The sequence below is a fragment of the Cnephaeus nilssonii genome (assembly GCF_951640355.1).
Source record: "Cnephaeus nilssonii genome assembly, chromosome: 4".
Lineage (NCBI taxonomy): Eukaryota > Metazoa > Chordata > Mammalia > Chiroptera > Vespertilionidae > Cnephaeus > Cnephaeus nilssonii.
The window spans coordinates 44,228,943-44,246,608 of NC_137075.1; the positions used below are offsets into that span (position 1 = coordinate 44,228,943).

General features: G+C 40.0%; 1 protein-coding gene and 1 pseudogene across 2 annotated transcripts in view; one reads left to right on the forward strand and one right to left on the reverse strand.

Moving 5' to 3' along the window:
* LOC307097905 (large ribosomal subunit protein mL42-like) overlaps positions 1–17,666 on the forward strand; it is a 63,527-nt pseudogene that overhangs the window by 19,339 nt on the left and 26,522 nt on the right. The gene's annotated exons all lie outside the window — the stretch shown is intronic.
* EXD1 (exonuclease 3'-5' domain containing 1) overlaps positions 7,764–17,666 on the reverse strand; it is a 45,468-nt gene continuing 35,565 nt past the window's right edge. Inside the window, exons 9-11 of the mRNA XM_079768169.1 lie at positions 16,623–16,766; positions 15,625–15,816; positions 7,764–8,509 (exon numbers count right to left, since the gene is read on the reverse strand). Of these exons, the coding sequence (XP_079624295.1) occupies positions 7,853–8,509; positions 15,625–15,816; positions 16,623–16,766 (993 nt within the window). The 3' untranslated portion in view covers positions 7,764–7,852. The remainder of the gene's footprint in view (positions 8,510–15,624; positions 15,817–16,622; positions 16,767–17,666) is intronic.

A 17,666-nucleotide genomic window follows, 5' to 3' on the forward strand; every position in this document is an offset into this window, starting at 1 on the left:
TGGTTTATATCACAATTAAATGTCTTTCATCCGTATCTAGCAGTTTATACTCTACTTCTTTGAGGAAAATGAGGGGGAAGGGTTAAAATATAAAAAGTGGGTACCTCTGGGTAAAATTACTGAGGTTGGGAAAGAAGGGGGGAAGGGGATATTTATTTTCATTATAATCCCTTCTGTACTATTTATTTTATGACCATGTTCATGTAATACTGTTTCTTCTTAAATTTTGATTAAATTTTATCTGACTATATTAGCAACATATATTTGCTTCTTCTGTTCATTGATAGCATTTAACAAAATGCTATAATTCTAACTATTATAGTGTGGCTTGTGTAGCGGAGTGATGTTAATTTGCATATTACTCTTTTATTAGAGAGGATAGTTTCTGTAAAGATAATCTCTCTTTCATTCCTGACATTGGTAATTTGTGTCTTTTTTCTCCTCTTGGTCTGTATGATTGATTAAAGGCTTAGCAATTTCATTGATCTTTTCAAAGAACCAGGTTTTGGTTTTATTCATTTTTCTTCATCTACTTTTAATTTTGTTTCCATTCTTATCATTATTCAATTCACCTCCTACTTACTCCAAGTTTAATTTACTCTTCTTTTTCTACCTTAAGGTACAGGTGAGATCACTGGTTTTAGATCTTATTTTATTGTATCAGTATTTAAAGATATAAATTTCCTTCTATGCTTATCTTTTTTGTTGTTGTTGTTGAATATCACCCGAGGATATTCTTTCCACTGATTTTCAGAGAGAATGGAAGGGAGGGGGAGACAGACAGAAACACTTCAATTCACCAATTGGTTGCCTTCAGCATGCTCCCAGGCTGGGGTTTGTACCCTTGACTGGAATGGAACCATTGACCCTTTAGTCTGAGGGCCAATGCTCTAACCACTGACCCAAACTGCCTAGGGCCTTCTATGCTTATCTTGAGCTGATTTTACTGTAAAAAAACAGTAAAAGCACACATGCCCCAGGCATACAAATGAGAAGGAAAAGTTTCATAGAACAATACTTTTTCTTAATATGTGCAATGTACTCTGATATTTTCTGTTCTGTTGTTTAAGAAATGCTGTTCATGACTGATTAAATTAAAGCATAGTTTAGACTTTATTTTTTTGCAACGACATGTTATTTTATTTTAAATGTATTTTTATTGATTTCAGAGAGGAAGGGAGAGGAAGAGAGAGATAGAAACATCAATGATGAGAAGGAATCCTTGATTGGCTGCCTCCTGCACGCCCCCCAGTGGGGACCGAGCCCACAACCCGGGCATGTGCCCCTGATGGGAATCAAGCCCAGGACCCTTGAGTTCACTATACACTGAGCCAAACCAGCTATAGCGACATGTTATTTTAATTTGGTTGCTCATTATGCCCTCATTACAATTTAACAGCACTTCCTGTTTGAAGAGGTCTATTAAATTGTAGAGCCAAAAGCTCAAATCCTATGAGTATGTAGAATAAAATATATATTAAACTTTATCTTAGAGTGAACCTAGCAATTTAGCTAAGATTCTTATTTTATATAACAGTATAATTTTCTATGCTATTCCTGATGAGAGCTCTGAAGATATTTATCATGAGTATATTAGACTTTGGTTTTATTTTAGTGTTTCTATGGTTAAATATGTTACCCATAGTATTGTCCTTAACTTAGATATCAAATATTTTACCCATAGTATTGTCCTTAACTTAGATATCAAAGATTCAAATGTTCCCAATATTTATATTCTTATTAATCACCATAGTATTCAATGCAGGTAAGCTACAGAAAATGATAAGAAATCTTCAGATTTATGGATGAAGATTTTTGAAAGTCAAAAAAGCATGCCATGCCACTCAAGATAAAAATTTAATGCTCTCAGTGGTGCATCATTACCACAAAAATTAGTGGTAGGCATATAATTTACTAACTTTCTTGTAAAGTAACTTAGCAAGAGCTATAAAACTTTTATAGAAACCAAAACAAGAAAACTTCTTTGACCTGCTATTTCTATTTCTAGAATTTCATTCTAAGGAAATTATTTAAAACATGGGAAAAAAACTTTTAAATAAGCTTTGAAGAAAGCATAAAGTAAGGAATTGAAAACAATTTCAAAATGCCAAAATACAGTTACATAAACTGTACTGCATCCTCTAAGAAATATTTTGTAGTCATTAAAAATCTTTACAAAGATTGTGTAACAGCATAAGAAAATATTCATAAGGCAGGATATATACATGAATGTATGATTACAACCATGTAGGGGAAAAAACACGTATGCATAAACACTGGAATTAACAAAATGTTACCTTTTTGTCAGGTTAGAGAAGTAAGAGTAATTTTTCTTATTGTTCATATTTTCCAAATTCTACTTAATAGCATATGAATTTTAAAATAAAACATCTAGCCCTAGCTGGGTTGGCTCAGTGGACAGAGTGTCAGCCTGCAGACTGAAGGGTCCCAAGTTGGATTCCGGTCAAGGGCATGTTAATGTAAAAAAAAAACATTGAAACCTGTAAAGAATTTTGTGAGTTTATTTGAACCTCAATGAATTGAGATAATGCTCCAGAGAAAGGCAGGTTACATTTATACTTATACATTGTAATCAAAGGAAAGCGGGGGTGGGGGAGATGGGAGGGTGTGGGGTGGGGGGGTGGAGAGGGAGAAACCCCTGGATTGGATAAAAAGTAAAATGATGGACACATACTTAGGTGGGTGCAGGAACAATTAACATGATAATGAAGGAGTTTGTGGTATCTGTACTGGCGCCCAGCACATTAGGCTGTGCCCCAAGGGGTCCAGAAAAAGGGAAGTTACAAGTTACCCAGACATTTCAAAGGGTATGTTATCATAGATGCAAAAGGACAGATAGGCTCAGTTAAGATAAAGGTTGACCTTGTCAGTGAAGATACCGGCCTAGGATGTAACTACCCACCATAACTGCTTTTAGTTAAAGTTTAATTTCAGACCATCCTTTGTTAGGTTTCTGAGTTTGCAAGACTGCCATGCAGGCCTCCCCTGAGCAAATGGTCCCTTTCGTCAACAGGCACATGCCTGGGTTTGGGGCTCTATTCCCAGTAAGGGGCATGCAGAAGGCAGTCAATCAATGATTCTCTCTCATCATTGATGTTTCTGTCTCTCTCTCCCTCGCCCTTCCTCTTTGAAATCAATAAAAATATATATATTTTAAATCTATTAAATATGCTAGGTGTTAGGATTATAAAAAGGAAAAATACATGATATAAAAAGCACTTTTAAGTGTATTTACTGTATAGTAGTGATTATATTTCAGATATGTGTGTGTATGTGGAGAGAGAGAGAATGAGAAAATTGAAAGAAAATATCAAAATGCTAGGAAGGATTGTATAATGTGCGATGATAGTTAAGTCGTTTTTCTCGTTATTTCCTAAATTTTATTTTTATAACAGTACAAATGCCTTTTAAAAATGTTTTTAAGAGCTTTTGAAGCCTTCGTAATGGTATCATGACCTAACATTTAGGGGAGAAATGCACTGTTAACTCATTACATCTCATGAAAATTTTTGCTAGTAACATGAATTATAATCTTTAATTAGAGGTATGATTAAACTATATATTTAAGGTAATTTAAAAATGTTTTTATTTCAGAGAGAGGAAGGGAGAGGAAGAGTCAGAAACATCAATGATGAGAATCATCTATCTGCTGCCTCCTACAAACCCCCTCCTAGGGATCAAACTGCAACTCAGCCAAGTGCCCTGACCAGGAATCAAATCGTGACCTCCTGGTTCATGGGTGGATGCTCAACCATTGAGCACACCAGTGGAGCTATAAATGCCTTTTTGATAACTATGCATAGCTATAAACCCCCAAGAGCTCTAGGTTTGCCCTAGGCCTCTTCTCAGTTTGCCGTTGGCACTTACCTTGTGTCAAAACAATGAGACACCAATAGTGAGTTAAAATTCTGTTGTGTTAAGATTTATCAAGCCCACAGCCAGTTTGGAGGCAAAGCTGCTGCAGTGATTTTTCTTACTATAGTTGAAAGAACATTTAATGAACCAAGTAGCAAGAAACACTGGTTCTATTCTCAGTGGTGCATTTTTGTTCAGGGAAGTCATTTATCTCTGTTTTCTAAATCTCAAACTAAAAAGGTCAGATTATTTGTAAGAATCTCTAATTGTAGTTCATGTATGGAAAGGTTAGACTTGAGTAGGATTCAGGAAAATTTTATAGACTAAAGCAAAACCCCAAGAGTTTGAGTGTGCTGCGCCTACACGGCCAAGGGTGAACCTGAGTGGGGTCGGTGAAGGAGTTAGAAAAGACAGACAAGAGAAGAAAGCTGGGTCTGGGTGGAACGCTGCCCTCTCTGATGGAGAGAGACAGTGCCACAGCCTGTGAGCTGTCTCTTTATTTTATAGCCAGATTCCACGAGGTAAAGTAAGGGCGTGGTTACAACGTTCTCGTGGGTTTCGAATCTACTCAATTACATGCACCTGAACTCTTGGCTATAACTTTGGCTATAATTGTGCTGGGAGGGATTTGCCCTCCAAGCTGGGACTTGCACATGACTTTGCCATGAGAGGACCGTGCCCTCTCATTAGTCTGAGGCTTGAACCTGTCCAAACACTGTAGCCACTTTCCACATTTGAGAAAGCAAGCAGTATGGTTTATGAGCTCTCAAGTAGAAAAATACAGTCAGTAAAGAACTTGACCATGGGTTGGGATAAGAACCCAGCGTTTCCCCAAATTCTGGGCAAATTTTAGATATCTGAGTAATGGTACAGAGTATTATCAACAGGGCTTGAACACCTAGAGAGTAGGATCTGACAGTACACATGGAATTTAGGTAGGCACTTCACACTAGATGAGGATGTGGAGAAAAATGCAATTTCAGGACTATGAGTGTTTCTCTGACAAAATACTGTAATGAAACCCAAAGATTCATTTAGTCTGGGAGTCAAAATACTGTGTTGCCTCCCGCATGAGCCCTTACTGACAACACAGGTACATGCCCTTGACTGGGAATTGAACCCATGAACCTTTGGTTTGAGGGCTGATGCCATAACTACTGACCAACACTAGCCTTCCTTCATCTTAACCTTAGACTAGATCTGGGCTCTGGAGTTTGGAAGGGCACAGCTCTGCTCTCAGTGAAATGCATAATTGAATCAGCTGATGCAGACAAGGAGGTTCCTAATCATAGATTGTCCCTAAGTTTTCCCTAAGCGAAATAAATAATAGAGCCCTGTAAAAATCTAATTACATATTTCTAAACTGGACTTGGAACCTATATATCCAGACATATTCCAATTTATTTATCCTGACCCAATTAAGAAATGTAAGAGATAACCTAATGTAAAAACAGGTTTACTGGTTATTGTACACAAAAGAATGTGAGCAACTTGCAAGTATCCTATATAATAAAGAGCTAATATGCTAATGGTCGTGACGCCCTCATGCCGTAATGACCATTCAGCAGGAGGCTGCGTGCACAGTGGGGTGAAGCCACCGTGTTGCTCTGGAGACTGGGCAGAAGCGGGGAGGCACCCAGAGGAGGCAGGACCATCCCGTGGTGGGGAGGGTGGGGGTGAGAGCCCATAGCACCCTCCTCACTAGTCCTTCGCCACCCATCGCTTGCACTCAAGAGTGCTCCACCACCCACCTGCCAGGGGAAGGAGTGCAGCATGCGCGCCGCCAGGAAGCGGGCGCTCAAAACTCTGCAGCAGGCGCGAGGCTTCCATGCTCTCCTCTGGCGCCATGATGGGGCAGAGCCGCCATGTTGCTCTGGAGACGGAGAGGAACGTGGAGGTGCCTGGAGGAGGCAGGACCAGCCCGAGGCGACTCGCAGGACCGAGGGCAGGGCTTGAAGCGGCCAGAGAAGGCCGGAGGGGTTGGGGGCGGGGCCAGGCACACTCAAACTCTGGGTGAAGAGGTTAGGGTGTCAAGGCGGGGCGGCAGGTGGGTGGGCAGGGTGTGCATGGGAGGGCGGGGTGGTGCAATTTCGCACGCTGGGCCTCTAGTCTATATAATAAAAGCCTAAGTAACTGTTATGGTAGAACGAGCAGAACGACTGGTCACTATGATGCACACTGACCACCAGGGGGCAGATGCTCAATGCAGGAGCTGACCCCTGGTGGTCAGTGCGCTCCCACAGAGGGAGTGCCACTCAGCCAGAAGTTGGGCTCATGGTTGGCTGGTGAGTGCAGCGGCGGTGATGGGAGCCTCTCCCGCCTCCACGGCAGCACTAAGGAGCAGCGAGCTAACCAGTAAGAAGCCTGCCGCTGCCGAAGCCGGTTTGGCTCAGTGGATGGAGCGTCAGTCTGCGGACTGAGGGGTCCCAGGTTCGATTCCGGTCAGGGGCATGTACATTGGTTGCGGGCGCATCCCCGGTGGGGGGTGTGCAGGAGGCGGCTGGTCGATGTTTCTCTCTCATCGATGTTTCTGGCTCTCTATCCCTCTCCCTTCCTCTCTGTAAAAAATCAATAAAATATATTTTTAAAAAAAGAAGAAGCCTGCTGCTAAGGAGCAGCAAGCCAAGCGGTAAGGAGTGAGCAGGCAGGCGGTAAGGAGCGAGGGATCCCAGATTGAAAGAGGGATGTCCGACTGCCCCCCAGGGGGATCGGGCCTAAGCCAGCAGTCGGACATCCCCCGAGGTGTCCTGGACTTCGAGAGGGCACAGGTGGGGCTGAGGGGCCCCCCACCCCAAGTGTATGAATTTCATGCACTGGGCCTCTAGTCAATATAATAAAAAGCTGCCTTCCTTTCAGCCTAGAAAGTATACCAATTCCAAGCTAATAGAGTAGAACCAAACTTCAAGTTTACATAACAGACATACTCAAAGGAAGCCCTAGCTTTATTAGAAAATAGACAAAATCTTCTAAAAGTAAATGGGCCGAAATTAAAACTGGAATAGTGCTTCTGATAATAACATTAACTATTGTTTGTTTATGACATAAGACAGACAAAACTTTCAAAATTCAAAAACAGTTAATATTTTTTCATCTTTATTGACGTATAATTGACAACTTAAATATTTTGAAAAGGTAAAAGAGCCCTGGCCAGGTAGGTAGCTCAGTTGGTTAGAGCGTTGTCCTGATATGCCAAGGTCTAGGGTTCAATCCCTCATCAGGGCACATACAGGAATCAACCAATGCATGCGTAAGTTTGAATAACAAAATGATGTTTTTCTCTCTCTAAAATAAATTAATTAATAATTTTTAAAAAGAATTATGAGGCATAAAAAAAAGAAAAGGCAAAAAGAACTAATAGTTGTCAGGTACCAATTATTTTTTAACTTATAGCTAAGAGTTTTACCAACACTCTTCAAACCAAAAAACACAACAAAATTTTAAAAGTATAGATTCTTCAAGATATTAAGCCCAAGATTTTTCCCTTCTTCAAATCCTCTAAATTCAAATTATGAGAAATAATTCACTCTAGCCACTGGGAACATTTCTTCTGCCCAGTGATATAATCAGAAAATTTACTTCTTCTGCCGAAACCGGTTTGGCTCAGCGGATAGAGCATCGGCCTGCGGACTGAAAGGTCCCAGGTTCGATTCCGGCCAAGGGCATGTACCTTGGTTGCGGGCACATCCCCAGTAAGGGGTTGTGCAAGAGGCAGCTGATCGATGTTTCTAACTCTCTATCCCTCTCTCTTCCTCTCTGTGAAAAATCAATAAATTATATTTTAAAAAAAAAGAAAATTTACTTCTTCTATTATTTAACTTATTCACTCCCAGGAATAAGCAAGAGGATATAATTTCCCCTGAAGCCTATGACTGAGGCATAACTAAATTTATAACATGAGAAATTTAAGCACTGAGGGAAGCCCTGATGGTAGGGGGAAATGAGCCACTTTTTGGCCTAAAGAACAAACTGTAGCTCTCTAAGGCAGATTTGAAGAAGAATTTATCCAGGAATCAGTCTCCTCCAAAGCTGGACAGGGAGGAAGTGTGGGAAACACAGCTTTTCTAAAAGGATGAAAGGTGTCACTTGGAGACATTCTGGTTTCCTGAGGAAGGGAAGGAGACACTGGGACATCTTGTTTTGTGCGTTTTAGATCTTCCTTGTTTTCCACCATTAGTAACTGTTCTATCTCCTCTTTCAAAGATAAACCTGCTTGAAATTCCTGTTTGGGTATCTTAAGGTGTTCTTTCTGGTTTATTCTCTTGTCCTCCAACCGCTCTGATTCAGGGCAAATGACTTTGTTACTGGAATCCTCATGGACTTCCTGCTTTATGTGAGGTAAATGTGGAGGTTCTGTTGTAATTTGTTTACTCTTAGCTTCTTCTTTCAGCAAATTTACATCCTCATGAGATGTAAAACTTTGAGCTTTATCAAGCCTAGCTTTTTCACAAAGTAAGACACCTCTTAATTTTTCCTCTTTCTTTGTTGTCTCTGTCACGGATTTCTTTGGATGTAGCAGTGTCCTTATAAGGAGTCCCTGTGCATTCATCCTGTATTCTTTTGCAGCTTTCTCTCTGCGCTGTTTCTGGAAGTCCCTGAGTTGAAGCAGTTCCTCTGGAAGTTCCATACATGTAGGCTAAGAAAAGAAATTAAACACAAATCTCCTATAATTAAACTTCTGATCTTGCCTTAAAATCACTTCTGCTATACTTAACAGTATTTGGCAAGAGAAGTTCTATTCAAATGTATTCTTATAGTACCCTCTAGTGTCTTTAACTGTAGTAGTACTACTTTTCAAGTAACATATTTTGAATCCAGTTTTGTGTGTGTCTTTGTGTGTGTATGTATCAAGATTATACAGTGAGCCCGGCTGGTGTGGCTCATCAACATATGAACCAGGTGGTCAAGGTTCGATTCTCGGTCAGGGCACATACCCGGGTTGCGGGCTTGATCCCCAGTAAGGAGTGTGCAGGAGGCAACCAATCAATGATTCTCTCTCATCATTGATGTCTCTCTCTCTCTCTCAATCCCTCCTCCTTCTGCTCTCTGAAATCAATAAAAATATATTTTTTAAAAAGAAAAAAGAAAATGCCCTCTTTGTTGCAAGAGGTAAATAATTTTCCCAGGTTGCCTGCCTTTGCTTTTGTTCACTATCTTTTTGCCATACAAAAACAAATTTAAGTCTAATTAATTTTTTAAGAACTCTTGAGTATTTCTTTGTTGCATAGAAAAACACATACACCTACAACTCCATAGCAAAAGAGCAAATAATCCAAATAAAAAATGAGCAAAGACCCTAGCCAGGTGGCTCAGTTGGTTGGGGCGTCGTCCCGTACACCAGAAAGTTGTAGGTTTCATTCCAGGTCTGGGCACATACCTTGGTTTCAGGTTCAATCCCAGTCAGGGAGTGTATGGGAAGCAACAGATCAATGTCTTTCTCTCACATCTCTTTCTCTCTCTCTCATCAACAAAACAATAAAACATATCCTTGGATGAGGATTTTAAAAAAAAGAACAAAAGACCTGAATTGACATTTTCCCAAAGAAGGCATTCAAATGGCCAGTAAGTATATGAAAAGATGCTCTGATAACACTAATCATCAGGAAAATGCAAATCAAAACCACAATAAGATATCACCTCATACCAACTGAGCCACCTGGCCAGGGTTTTTGCTCATTTTTAATTTGGATTGTTTGTTCTTTTGCTATGGAGTTGTAGGTGTATGTGTTTTTCTATGCAACAAAGAAATACTCAGAACTCTTAAAAGATAAGAAATAATAGTGCTTGGGGGGCGAGTATGTGGAGAAAAGGGAACTCTCATACAGTGTTCATGGGAATGTAAATTGGTATAGCCATGATCAAAAGCAGTATGGCAGTTCCTCAAAAAATTAAAACGAAAACTACCATATGGTCCAGCAAGCCCATATCCGGTATATATCCAAAGGAAATAAAATCACTGTCTTAAAGAGATATCAGCAATCTAGTTTACAATGCATTATTCACAATAGCTAAGAGTCTATCAAGGGATGAATGAATTAAGATGATGTGTCTATATGTACATACAATGAAAAGAAGGAAATCCTGCCGTTTGTGACAATATGGATGAACATGGAGGGTATTATGCTAAGTAAAATAAGCCAGACAGAGAAAGACAAATATTGTATGCTATTACTTATATGTGTGGAATCTTTAAAAAAAGCTAAATTTTATAGAAACAGAGGATAGAATGGTGGTTGCTAGGAGTTGGGGGAAATGGAGAGATATAGTTCAAAGGGTACAACTTTCAGTTATAAGTAATTTCTAATTAATGGATAGCATGGTTATTTATTATAGTTAATAATTCGGTATTGTATACTTGAAATTTGCTGAGGGTAGATCTTAAGCATTCTCAGCATACACACACACTAAGTAACAATGTGAAATGAAGGATGTGTTAATTATCTTGGTCTCAGAAGCATTCCACCAATGTGTATGTATATTTTAAATATATACAATTAATTTTTTCAATTATTCCTCAGTAAAATTGAGGGGAAAGAATGAAAAGCATTCCCTATTGTGAGATCATTTTTTAAATTGTTTCCCCCCCGCACTAATTTTATAATTCCATTTTTTACAAAAATACTTGATCCATGGAGTTTGTTTCAATGTAATGAAAGAGATAGTGGGAGGATCCAAGATGGCGGCATAGGTAAACACCTAAACTGCTGCCTTGCACAACAATTTCAAAACTACTGTATTTTCCGGCATATAAGACGACTTTTTAACCCAGAAAATCTTCTATACGCGCAGTCATCTTATATGCCAGAAAATACGGTACAACTAAAAGACAAAACGTCTATCACCCAGAACCACGGGAAAGCTGGCTGAGTGGAAGTTCTACAACTAGAAGGCAAGAGAAAAGAGCATTCAGTGCACAAGCGCTGAAAAGCTGAGGTACGGAGGTGCGCGATCTGGGCTGGCGGCGGGTGTTGCTTTCTTCAACCCGAAGGGAGACAAGCTCCAGATTTCTCTGAAATCCAGTTTCTAGGGAGACGGGGGGGGACCCAAAATCCTACGGGAAGAAGCTGGACTGTCTGCCATTGGGTCGGAAAGTGAAGGTGGCTTGCTTGCAGAGCTGCACGCAGGAATAATTGCTTGCTGCGCTGGGGCGCGGGACACGGGGACGAGGTCGGAGGCGCAGGGATGGCGGGCTGGCAGCCATCGCAGTTTGCCACGCCCTAGCCTGGTGACACCCTGAGACCCTGCCCCACACAACCTACAAACCCACCTAAGCTCCAAGCAGCAGCTTTTGCATATGAATGGCCTTCCCTATCGCAGCTTAACCTAGCAAACTTGCAACCCGGTTCAGACAGCTCCAAAACCTCCAAACCCCAAGCAAAGAGGAGAAAACTGTAGTTCTCGCTGTAGCTCCTGCAGGGTGGCCTCAGACAGTAGCTGACCTGCACCCCATTGGAGATCCAGAAGTCAGTGTACCTAGTGGTCAGTGTGAGACACAAGATTTCAACTCCTCACATCCATAAGTGACACATTCAAGAGGCAGACACAGTGAGCACCAAACCCCACTGAAACAAGTCCTGGACCATAAGAGTGTCTCCAGCACAGCAGTTCTTCCATTATAAACACAGCGGGTCCTCACAGCCAATTGGCGTGGAGGTCAATTCCTCCCTGTGTACCAACAGCAATCAAGGCTTAACTACACCAAGACTTTGCACTCAGCCCACAAAGGGGTGTACCAAGAGCGTCCACCTCAGGTGATTGGGGAGGCTGAGCTACTGGCCCCTATAGGTCACCTACCACACAAAGCCACTCCATCAACACAGGGAAGCAGCCAAAATGCGGAGACAAAGAAACATGTCACGAATGAAAGAAATGGAGGAAAGCAAACTACTGGACAACATAGAGTTCAAAACCACATTTATAAGGTTACTCAAGAATCTTCTAAAAACTGCTGAAAAACTTGATGAGACCTTCAAGGACCTTAATGAGAATGCCAAAAAAAAAAAAAAAATGGAAAAGGACCAGTCAGAAATTAAGCATACACTGTTGAAATAAAGAATATACAGAAACTCAACTGTAGATCAACGTACCCCAAGAATCAAACCAAAGATCTGAAATATGAGGAAACAAAAAACACCCAACCAAAAAAACAAAAAGAAAAAAGAATCCAAAAATATAAAGATAGTGTAAGGAACCTCTGGGACTACTTTAGGCGTACCAACATCCGAATTTTTGGGGTGCCAGAAGAAGAGAGAGAGCAGAATATTGAAAACCTAGTAGAAGAAATAATGACAGAAAACTTTCCCTACCTGGTGAAAGAAATAGACTTACAAGTTCAGGAAGCACACAGAACCCCAAACAAGAGGAATCCAAAGAGGACCACACCAGGACACATCATAATTAAAATGCCAAGGGCAAAAGACAAAGAGAGAATCTTGAAAGCAGCAAGAGAAAAACAGTTAGTTACCTACAAGGGAGTACCCATATGACTGTCAGCGGATTTCTCAACAGAAACTATGCAGGCCAGAAGGGAGTGGCAAGAAATATTCAAAGTGATGAACAGCAAGAACCTACAACCAAGATTACTCTACCCAGCAAAGCTATCATTCAGAAGTGAAGGTCAGATAAAGAGCTTCACAGACAAGAAAAAGCTAAAGGAGTTCATCACCACCAAACCAGGATTGCATGAAATGCTGAAGGGTATTCTTTAAGAAGAGCAAGAAGAAAAAGGTAAAGATAAAAATTATGAACAACAAAAAGACATCAAACACATACCTACCAACAAGTGAATCTAAAAATCAAGTGAATAAAAAATCTGAAGAACAGAATGGACTGGTAAATATAATAGAATCAGGGACATAGAAAGGGAGTGGACTGACAATTCTCAGGGGGAAGGGGGTCTGAGGGGTGCGGGAATAAATTGGACAAAAATCTTACACCTATGGATGAAGACAGTGGTGGGGGGTAAGGGCATGGGGTGGGGTGGGGAATCAGGTGGAGGGGGGCTATGGGGGGAAAAAAAAGAGGAACACCTATAATAATCTGAACAATAAAGATTTATTAAAAAAAAAAAGAGATAGCAATTCAACTCTGAATTCTCCTCCCCCACAATGGTTAATCAATTGCCTAAGGTCATTTTTGGAATCATTATCTTTTATCTCATGGATTGAAAAGTCTACCTTTATTACAACCATCTTGGCAAATATATATTGGATCTATTTTTGGGCCTTCTACTCTTTTTCATTGGTCTTCCTACACTGGTACCAGTCGCAAACTGTTTTATTTATTGTAGACCTATATGTTTTACTATGGTTATTGATCTCTATAAACTCTATAATCACAGTTTGCCTAAATAATGCTGGTGTTAATATTTTTATTGGAATAGAGTTAAATTTATAAGTTAATTTAGATAGCTAAAAATATTTAGTGTCCCTGTTGAAGTTCTCTTTTATGTCATTCAGTAATATTTTAACACTTTCTTCATCTCTATATTCCACATTTCTTGTTAGACTTATTTCTAGGTAATCTACCTTTTTTTGTTACAATTACAAATTGATGTTTTCTTTCATTTTCTAGCTGTGTATATGGGTATAGGAAAGCTATTAATTTTTATGTCATATTTTCCCCCACTTTACTAAATTCTCTTTTTGTTTGGGGTATTGATTCTCTTCAGTTTTCCTATGTATCATAGGCATGTCATAATTCTAATTCCTCCTATTCAATTTTTATAGTTCATCTTTTTTAAAAAATTCAATTGCCTAATAACTTAAAAAAATATTAAAGTAGTCTTGCTGGCGTAGCTCAGGGTTGAGCATCAACCTATGAACCTGGAGGTCACTGTTTGATTCATGGTTTGATTCCTGGTCAGGGCACATGCCCGGGTTTAGGGCTCAATCCCCAGTAGGGGGCATGCAGGAGGCATCCAATCAAAGACACTTCTCATTATTGATATTTCTCTCTCTCTCTCTCTCTCTCTCTCTCTCTCTCCCTTCCTCTCTAAAATCAATAAAAAAAAAGTATTTTAAAAAAGCTTTAAAAAATATTAAAGTAGTGGTAATATTCACCATTTAAATTTTTTTCTTTATATTAATGTGAATGCTTTTAGTGTTCCTAAACATTATGTAGTCTTCTTGCTTGAGAAATATTTTATCATGTTGACATATCTATTCCAACTTTAATTAATATTGTATGTAAAATAATATGTTTCTAGCATTGCCCTAACCGGTTTGGCTCAGTGGATAGAGCATCAGCCTGCGGACTGAAAGGTCCCAGGTTCAGTTCTGGTGAAGGGCAAATGCCTGGGTTGTGGGTTCGATCTCCAGTGGGTGGCATGCAGGAGGCAGCCGATCAATGATTCTCTCCTATCATTGATGTTTCTATCTCTTTATCCCTCTCTCTTCCTCTCTGAAATCAATAAAAATATATTAAAAATAAATAAATAAATAAATAAATAAATAAATAAATAAATAAATAAATGTTTCTAGCATTAAACAGTGAGAGCAAAATACAAAAAAGTTATAAAACTGTCATTGGTTTTACAATGATAAATAAAAAAACATTAAAATTCTCCAGTCAAATAAGGTATGCAAGGATTTTTATGTTTTGTTGCTGTTGTTGCTGTTAAACAGTGAGAGCAGAATACAAAAAAGTTATAATTTTTTTTGACATTTATGAGATAAACATGAGAGTTTCTTGGCTCTAGTAAAATGGAGACTTTCCTAACATTAAACTATGCTTGCAAATAGAATCCTGCAACACATTAGAAGAAAAGTGAAATACATCTAGTGGGGTTCGTACCCAAAATGATAATATTGTATTTAAGATTCTGCATCATAATTTCTAATGGAGAATCCAACAACCTGCAAACTTTTTATGTAAGGAGCCAAATAGTAAATATTTTAGCCTTTCTAAGCCACAAACCATCAAACCATCTCCACTGCATACTTTTTTTTTTTTTTTTTTAATAATCCCTTAAAACTGTAAAAACCATCCTTAGTTTGTGAGCTATACCAAAATAGGTCAGGGGACAGGTTAGGCCTTAAGGGCAATAGTTTCTTTTTTTTCTTTTTTTAAGGTGGGAATGGGGTAGGGTTGGTCCTGTGTGGATGGGTTTTTTGTGTGTGTGTGTGTGTGTGTGTGTGTTTATTTTTATTGATTTTTTACAGAGAGGAAAGGAGAGGGACAGAGAGGTAGAAACATCGATGAGAGAAAAACATCAACCAGCTGCCTCCTGCACACCCCCTACCGGGGATGTGCCCACAACCAAGGCACATGCCCTTGACCGGAATCGAACCTGGGACCCCTCAGTCCACAGACCGACGCTCTATCCACTGAGCCAAACCGGTCCTGGTGTGGGGCAATAGTTTCTTAACTCCTGGTCTATAATTTTTCTTATATTGTACTGGCATCATAAAAATAACTAATGAGCCCTAGCCAGTTTGGCTCAGTGGATCGAGCATTGGCCTGCGGACTGACTAGTCTCAGATTCAATTCCGGTTAAGGGCACATGCCCAGGTTGCGGGCTCAATCCCCAGTGTGGGGTGTGCAGGAAGTAGCTGATCAGTGATTCTCTCTCATCATTGATGTTTCTATCTCTCTCTCCCTTCCTTTCTGAAATCAATAAAAAAATATTTAAAAAAAATATTTATCATCAAGTCTGCCTCCTGAAATTTGCTGTGGCTGTGGATATCACTCCATGAGGAATAAGGCAGAAGCATAAGTCCTCAAGACACAGCCACAGACAGCTGCACCTACCTCCATGCCTCCCAGCCAGTCTGCAGACCCTTCTCGGTAGGTGTTTAGGTACCCATCCACCAGGGTGGTTAGGTCAGACATCATCTCATCCAGGAGTACCAAGCGAAGGGGTAGCAGGTAGGTGGCTTCTAGGGCCAAAATTTTCAGCAAGGAGGGTGAAAGAGGTCGTGTGAACCACACTTCTGTATTTTCCTATAGACACCAAAACAATTTTCTCTGAATAGTAAGCAAAACATTAAAGGAAATAACTGTAAAAAAGAAAATAACTGTTCATGTAAGTGCTGTTTAACTTAAAACACTATTACTGTCATTTTCCTCAATTATTATTACCTTCTACTTTCACACTATGGCTAGCCTTCTGAGAACACACACACATACATACACACTTTATGATTCAGGGAAGACAGGGAAAAGGAGGGAGAGGGAGAGAGGAAAGAAGGGTGAGAAAGAAAGAGAGAGGAGAGAGGAGAGAGGAGAGAGGAGAGAGGAGAGAGGAGAGAAGAGAGAAGAGAGAGGAGAGAAGAAGGAAGAGAAGACAAGAAGGAAGGAGGGAGGGGGAGAGAAAGATAAATCAGGATTTATTTAAAACTGAAGGCAGCAGATTTGGTTATATGGCCAAAATTATAGCCAAATGATCTAGATCCCAGTTTATCATGAGAGACTATCAGGAGCTAAATAAAATCTACCTTACTTTGGGATAAATAATTGGAATTATTTTTGTTCTATCGCTTAGTCCAAATTTCCAACCTAATCACCCTCTTGTCCCCACTTAACAATGTATTTCAGAATGCTTTTAAATTGACAGACAACAAATCTGGATTCTGGCTCTTATCCACTTGAGCCCACAAACAAACTGTTGCCATTTGGAACAACTAAGATTTTAGCAATGCTCAAATGCTTACATGGCAGCTGTCATTTCTCTATAGAATATGCTAATAACCTCACTCAGAAAGCACTTGAAAAAAACTAATATCATATGGGACATCCTTTATACTCACCTGAATCAGTTTTTGTTTCTCTTCCAGAAAGGAGAGATATTTAGGGGCTACTTTAAGGTGTCTGATTAAACTCTCCTGTAAAGTACTGATGCAGTTTGGAAGAAAGCCGCCTGTTTCCATGGAAAACTGAAGGACATCTGCCACCTATGGCATTAAAAAAAGACACACAGACCAGTCTGTAGAATATATACACAGAGCTATCACCTGGCAGAAATAGCAGAAGTATATTTAGATAATGTCTTTAAATACCATTTTCCCCAATGACCCGTATGAAAACTTAAAAGTTGTACAGTCAACTTATTCTGAAAAATAGGAAAAAAGAAATAGAAAAATGATCACCCAATTTTAATGTGTACTTGTCTACTTTCTTTTCCACTTCTTTTATTTGCCTGCCTTATGGTTATTTATTATTTTTTGGTGCCTTTAGGAAATGGGGAAAGGAAGATAAAATTCAAGAATTATTTTGCCAGGCCACAGTGGCTCAGTTGGTTGAATGTCATCCTATGCACCAAAAAGTTGCTGGTTCTATTCCTGATCAGGGCACATACCTGGGTTGCGGGTTTGGTCCCATGTTGGGGAACATATGGAAGGCAATCTCTTGGTAACCTCTCTCTCTCTCTCTCTCCCTCCCTCCCTCCCTCTCTCTAAGCATGTCCTCAGGTGAGGATTTCAAAAAACAGAATTATTTTTATTACATAATAGAGGCCTGGTGCACGGATTCGTGCACTGGTGGGGTCCCTCGGCCTGGCCTGTGGGATTGGGCCAAAACCAGCTCTCTGACATCCCCCAAGGGGTCCTGGATTACGAGAGGGTGATTCTCAGGTGATGCACCCCGGAATTGGGCTCCCTCCTCTCTGGTTCCAGGTGCATAACCCAAGAACCGCAGCTGCCAAGTCACCACAGCTTGGCAGCTCCTGTGTTGAGTGTCTGCCCCCTGGTGATCATTGCACATCATAGCTACCAGTTGGTGAGTCAAACGGTCAGATGGTCACTTAGGCTTTTATATATATATATAGATTAGCAACTGTGGTAAAGTTTTGGTAA